Source organism: Lathyrus oleraceus, chromosome 6 (assembly GCF_024323335.1).
Source record: "Lathyrus oleraceus cultivar Zhongwan6 chromosome 6, CAAS_Psat_ZW6_1.0, whole genome shotgun sequence".
In the NCBI taxonomy this organism is placed as follows: domain Eukaryota; kingdom Viridiplantae; phylum Streptophyta; class Magnoliopsida; order Fabales; family Fabaceae; genus Lathyrus; species Lathyrus oleraceus.
The window spans coordinates 283,966,701-283,973,916 of record NC_066584.1 but is presented as its reverse complement, the minus strand read 5'-3'; the positions used below and the strand labels follow the sequence as shown (position 1 = coordinate 283,973,916).

At 32.4% G+C, this 7,216-nt stretch overlaps 1 protein-coding gene across 1 annotated transcript; it reads left to right on the top strand.

Annotated features, from left to right (window-relative positions):
* Window positions 1-730: 730 nt before the first annotated feature.
* Window positions 731-3,895, top strand: LOC127095195 (uncharacterized). The gene is made up of 3 exons (XM_051033917.1): window positions 731-1,141; window positions 1,223-1,504; window positions 3,593-3,895. Exons 1-3 carry the CDS (start codon window positions 731-733, stop codon window positions 3,893-3,895), a joined length of 996 nt encoding a protein of 331 aa, XP_050889874.1.
* The last annotated feature ends 3,321 nt before the right edge of the window (window positions 3,896-7,216 follow it).

Here is a 7,216-nt window from a genome sequence, read left to right as displayed (position 1 = left end):
GGAAGTAAGAGGAGTCTTATATCTAGGGTTGCTCTAGATAGAAACGTCCATAAGTAGAGATTAGGAGAGAAGTCTGTAAACACTGAGGTTGCTTAGGACTTCAAACTAATTATGTGATAGTGGACTTCCTTCCTAGCTTGGTAGCCCCCAGATGTAGATGACGTTGCACCAAACTGGGTTAACAATTATGTGTGTTATTTACTATTTTATTTATCATGCTATTATCCATTGTGTGATAATGTGCATACCCTCAGGTCATGGCATCGTGTTCGGCATCAAGGATCTGCTTTCCAGAATTTCAATTGGTATCAGAGTAGGGATCATGCTCTGTCTCTGGGTGAGATTTAGGGAAGATACTTCTTGGCACCATGGACAAGGAAGGATGATTTATCAACAGACCGCCCATTTTAGATGGATCTAACTATGATTACTGGAAGGCAACGATGGTGGCTTTCTTAAAATCTATGGACAACAAGACATGGAAAGCTGTCATTAGAGGATGGGAACATCCTGTTGTGATTGACAAGGATGGAAAGGCAACTACTAAACTGAAACCTGAAGAGGACTAGTCCAAGGAAGAAGATGAATTGGCTATTGGAAACTCCAAAGCCTTGAATTCCTTATTTAATGATGTGGAAAAAATATATTCAGGCTGATTAATACCTGTATTGTAGCTAAAGAAGCTTGGGAAATCCTCAAAACTACTCATGAAGGAACATCCAAAGTAAAGATGTCTAGACTTCAGCTTATCACTACCAGATTTGAAAATCTAATGATGAAAGATGATGAGAATATCCATGACTTTCACATGAGTATTCTTGAAATAGCTAAATCTTCTAGTTCTTTGGGAGAAAGGATGTCAGAAGAAAAACTGGTGAAAAAAACTCTAAGGTCTCTATCTAAATTTTTTGACATGAAGGCCACAACTATTGAGGAAGCCCGAGGCATAAGCTTCATGAGAGTAGATGAGCTTATTGGATCTCTTCAAACTTTTGAGTTAGGTATTAGTGAAAAAACTGAAAAGAAAACCAAGAGCATAACATTTGTATCCAACACTGAAAATGAACAAAACCAATGTGATTTGGATATTGATGAAGGAATGACCAATGCTTTAGTGCTTTTAGGAAGACAATTCAACAAGGTTCTTAAGAGAATTGATAGGAAGTCAAGATCCAATGTCAAGAACATCCCTTTTGACATCAGGAATACTAATGACTTCTAGAGAAGATCAAGAACTAAAGAGAGATCAAATCAAGGTAAAGGAATCCAGTGTCATGGGTGTGAAGGTTTTAGACACATTAGAGATGAATATCCTACCTATCTCAAGAAACAAAAGAAAGGTTTATCTTTTTCTTGGTCTGATGAGGACAACTCGGAAAGTGAACCTGAGGAAGAAGCTGATAAACATGTTACTGCTCTAACTAGAAGATGGGAATCTGAGGATGAACTATCTTATGAAGAACTAGCTGCTTCATATAGAGAGTTATGCATCAGAAGTGAAGAAGTGTGTCTGTTGGGAGAAAAAAAGAAGAAAATTATATCTCAACTACTGGATGAAAAAGAAGGATTGCAATTCACCATCTCTGAGATCCAAAATGAAGTGATATTGTTGTCTTCCAAACTTAACAACATGACAAAATCTGTCAGAATGCTAAACAAGGGATCTAACACCCATAGCCAAGGAGAATCATCGATGACCAACTTTGTGTAAGAACAAAATTAGTTCTACAATAGAATACCAAGATTTTGATGATAACAAAGGATGAAACCAAAAATGGCACCCTAACGAAAATTCTCTAAGTGTGCAGGACTCTGAACAGTAACAAAGGAATCTGATCGGCTATCAGATACAAACTCTGATCAGATACAAAGTACTAGAAGATCAGAAGCATCTGAGGAAGAAGTGCGCTCTAGAAGCTCTGACTCTGAGCAAAGCAAGACAGTAGAAAGATCCAGAAGCTCTAACATCCACTGAACTTAGTTCTGATGATCTGAAAGACCAGTACTCTGAGAAGCTCTTATGTAACCTCAACGTAATCTCATTTTGACACAAGACTCCGAGATCACAAAGAATCTGACGAAGATTCAACAAATCCAAAAAGAGTAACGGAAAGAATTTCTTCAAATGGAAAGGAAATATTTTTAGAAAGAAATCGTTCAGGGAGACAAATTGGTTATGGCAAGAAACACAGAAGTAATGACATTGAATGCTCATCAAAGGCAAATATTTTGTCATCACTCCAACGGTCCTTTTCACCATTATATAAAGGACAACCTACTTCATTGAGAGACACACAACAACGCACAGAAAATTCTTTACATTCTCTCTTAGTTTTTTCACGAGCTGCTGCTCATACGTGAAAACACTTGCTTGATTATTTTGCTGTAATATTCGTTTACTCTTAGAAGCACTCTCTATTACAAATTTATTTTGCTAAATTGCTTTTGTTCCTCAAGTGACTCTGCGTAGTCTGTATACCTGGGAGGACTAAGAGATCACTCTCTTAGACGTTTGGTTGTATTAATCTTTCAAGATTAGTGGATTAAGTCCTTTTTGAAGGCGAAATCACCTTGGCCGGGTGGACTGGAGTAGCTTTGTGTTATAAGCGAACCAGTATAAAATTCTGTGTGTTCTTACTTTTGAAAAAGCTTTTATTTTCTAAAACAATTCAAACCCCCCTTTCTTGTTTTTCTCACCTTCACTTTGTTCTTCCAAGGGAGGAGATTAAAACCCGTCATGTCAAAACCTTTGTCTCAACATCATGCCAATCATCAGAACCTTCACACTAAAGGAAGATCATCTCATTGGAGATGTCACTAGTATGGAAAATATGACCATATCAAACCTTTCTATTTCAGATTGTATTGATATCCAAGGTACCCAACACAACTCAGGGTCAACAAAAAAAAGGAGTGGATACCCAAGACTGTCAACACCGGCTTTATGGATCACACCTCTCTAAGAGCTTCAACTCGTGAAGACTGGTATTTTGATAGTGGTTGTTCCAGGAACATGACAGATGTCACGAAGTTCCTTGAAAACTTCATGCCATACTCAAACGGTCATGTCACATTTTGAGATGGGGCCAAAGGTGAAATTAAAGGGGTTGGAAGACTAGCATGTACTGGACTTCCAATTCTCGATAATGTCCTGCTGGTAAAAGGTTTGGCTGCTAATTTGATTAGTATTAGTCAAATATGTGATGAAGGTCTTAAAGTTAACTTTACAAAATCAGAATGTCTTGTCACAAATGAAAAAAATGAAGTGCTAATGAAGGGAGTCAGGTCTAAGGAGAACTGCTACTTATGATCCTCAAAAGAAACAAACCACACTCCTACATGCCTGATATCCAAAGAAGACGGAGTTAATCTATGGCACCAAAAACTTGGACATCTGCATTTGAAGGGGATGAAAAAGATTGTGTCAAAAGAAGCCATCAGAGGAATTCCAAAACTCAAGATCGAAGAAGGTAAAATATGTGGTGAGTGTCAAATTAAAAAACAAACCAAGATGTCACATCCAAAGTTACAACATCATATGACTTCGAAAGTTCTGGAGCTCCTTCATATGGACCTAATGGGACATATGCAGGTTGAGAGCCTTGGAGGAAAAAGGTACGCCAATGTTATTGTTGATGACTTTTCAAGGTTCACATGGGTGAACTTCATCAAAGAAAAATCTGATGTTTTTGAGGTGTTCAAAGATTTATGTAAAAGGATTCAAAGAGAGAAGGAAAGGGAAATCATCAGGATTCGAAGTGACCATGGGAAAGAATTTGAAAATAGCATATTTGTTGATTTCTGCTCCTCTGAAGGCATTGGGAATGAGTTCTCCTCTCCTATCACCCCACATCAAAACAGGGTTGTGGAACGCAAGAACAGAACTCTCCAATAGTCATCCAGAGTCATGCTTCATGCCAAGCATCATGCCTATCATTTCTGGGCTGAAGCAATGAATATTGTCTGCTATATTCACAATAGAGTCACCCTAAGAACCGAAACCGCAATCACTCTCTATGAATTGTTGAAAGGAAGGAAGTCCACAGTCAAATACTTTCACGTATTTGGAAGCAAATGCAACATTTTAGCTAACCATGAACAAAGAAGAAAGAGAAACTCAACACACTGCATGAAAGAAAAACTCAGCACAACGTGAGAGAGGGAGAGAGAGAGAGAGAAAGAAAGAGAGAGAGAGAGAGAGAGAGACCAAGAAATGAACAATGGATAATGAACAATGAATAAGGAACACTGAAAGATAATGTACCATACTTCAAAGAGGAGGAAGTGACCAATAAATAATTTTCGTTCCAAGAAATGAATGAATATGGTGAAGATTGGACGTTCCAAGAAATGAATGAAAATTATGAAGATGAAGATCTCGTTATCGCTGTCGTCTGATATGCTAGGGCATGAGTTACAAAGAAAATAAAGAATTTGTTATGTTTTAATATTCTAGGAAAGAATTTCACAATGGTTGCAAATATCAATCATGGTGAAATATGGAATATATAACCACAATTAATACAAACAACTGTAGTTAATAGTTTTTCAATTTTTATTTAACAATACGTGTGGAACACGCGTTTTTTAATTGAAAAAATGGAAAATGTTAATGTTGTGTTTCGAAACTTGTAACCCTTAATATATCACCACGGTTGTTATTATGAACCGTAATAAAAAGTCTTTTAATAAAATAAATAAAAAATCAGGCGCGTTAAAAATGAGATATTATTACGGCTGACAAAATGACCATTGTAATATGATGTTACAAAAAGTATAGTTTGTAGTATTGTCAAGATAATTAAATATATCTCTTCCTTTCAAGATTTGTTTCATTTTCTGTTATATCAGAGATATAAGTATGTGAACATGCGTTTGGATTTTGAAAAGATCTATTTTTTTCTTTTGGTGTGCTTATTTGTTCAAGATTTGTATCAATCAAGGATCTCAATCTTCATAATAAAATTTTTTGATTGATTATGTATGGTTTGGGAAAATATGATCAAAATCAAATACAAAAAAAAATAATCAAGAGATTCAAATTTATTTAAGGTGATCAATCAAGATTGACAATCACCATCTATAATATAAGAAAATTAGACGTTGTGGAAAACACATTTTTACCCCTCCTTCTTATTCTACCACCTCATCAAAAATAAGGGTAATTTTGGTCCAAAAATTACTTTTTCCAACCAAAGTAATATAGTTAACCAATTTGGATGGGAATGTTACTTTTTCCAATTGGTTAAATTCCAATTAAATATTTCAACATTTTTTATTTTTTATTTTTTTCGGATGCGTCAACTATCATGACTATTCTTCTTTCTCTATCGTTCTTATTCCTTGCTCCTCTTCTTCTTCATCCTTCCTCTTTTACCTATAGAAATCAAATAGAAACACTTGATGCTCTGCGACATCATTTTACAAATCGTAATGATGAACTTCCAAACAACAAATCAAGATCTGTTATCAACAATATCGCGTTTGAAGCCATATAATATTGTTATTCCTTTTTTTTCTACCATGCACGTTCATGTTCAAATCTAGATTCTAATTATGGAATTGAAATTTTTCTTGATTTGTTATTCAATTTGTTATTGTTGTTGATTTTGTTAGGGGTGATGGAGCATAGAGAACGGTGAAGAAGGTGAAATTTTCCAAGGCTCTTACTATTCCTGATGGGAAGACGTTTTCTGATGCATGTATACGAATGGCGGCTCGCCGTATTGATGCTATTTTGTTGGTTGGTTCCAGTGCTTTGCTTTCTGCTATGATTCTATAACTATGACAATGCTCTGCTATGACTTTATTCACCAATCTCCATTATACATGTTTTGTTTAAAATGATATGTGTGACTTGAGTTATTTTACTATAAAATCAATTTATTTTTTATGCTAGACACTTGATAAAAATCAAAATCAAAATTCAATTTATAATAAATAAGAGATAGGTAAATTTACATTGTAATTTAAAGAATTGTTTATTTAGTGTTTTATACAATCTAAGAATTTAATTAGAATATTGGTAAATGTTTCTTTTGTGAAAATAAAAAATAATTATTTCTAAAACATAAAAATAAAATTAAATAAAAAACCATTATCGGACGGGACCAACTTTGCTAATGATTTTTTAATATTTATGATAGTTTGCAAACAAATGCACGTTCAAAATTATATACGAGAAAAAAATACATTGTTGATTCAAATATTTTTATATACGGGAACAACTTGACTATTGATTCAAATATTTTTATAAATAATATGAAAACAAAAATAATATTAATAGGAAAAAAATAGATTATTGATTAAGAAAAATTTATATACGCGAAAATTTTTACTACTGATTCAAATATTAAATAATAGAAATTTATGGACCATTTTTTTTTAAATGATTAAGGGAACTTATTAAAAAAGATTGAATATATATTTAAAAATTGTATTATCTCTTATAAAATAATGTGTTATTTCTAAAAATGCAAAAACGATAATTTATCTAATATAAATTTCAATGTTTTTTATTTTTAATCATATTATTCTTGATATTTTTGTTTAACTTTCATCATCTGAACGAACTAATATTTCAACTTAAATTTACTATTATTGATTCAAATATTTTTATCAATATTTTCAAAACTACAATAAAATTTATATACGAGAACAAAATATATTGTTGATTCAAATATTTTTATATACGGGAACAACTTTACTATTGATTCAAAAAAATTTATAAATAATATCAAAACAAAAATAATATTTATATATGGAAAAAATACATTGATTAAAATATTTTTATATATGGAAAAAAATATTACTGTTTTAAGCCAGAACAACTTTATTACTGAAATAAATATTGAATAATAGAAATTTATCGATCATTTTTTTCAAATATGTGAAAAAGATTAAGAGAATTTATTAAAAAAAATTAGATATTTAAAAATTGGGTTTTATCTTATAAAATAATGTCTTATTTGTAAAAAAAATTAAAACCATAAATTAGATAATACAAGTTTCAATAATTTTTAATTTTAATTATATTGATTTTGATATTGTTGTTTAACTTTCATATTCTATATTTATTATTATTTCAACTTAAATTTATTATTATTCTTAAAAAAAAAATTCAACTTTCAATTTTATGTCAGTTTACAAACAAATGCGCGTTCAAAATCATATGTCACCCACAAACTTACCCCGTGTTTAGGCACGGATTTGTTAC

Coding starts and splice junctions, on each gene's coding strand:
- LOC127095195 (XM_051033917.1), top strand. CDS start 731: ATGTCTAGACTTCAGCTTATCACTACCAGATTTGAAAATCTAATGATG. Junction 1,142..1,222: donor TAGGAAGACAATTCAACAAG/GTTCTTAAGAGA, acceptor AATGACTTCTAG/AGAAGATCAAGAACTAAAGA. Junction 1,505..3,592: donor TATGCATCAGAAGTGAAGAA/GTGTGTCTGTTG, acceptor GGACATATGCAG/GTTGAGAGCCTTGGAGGAAA.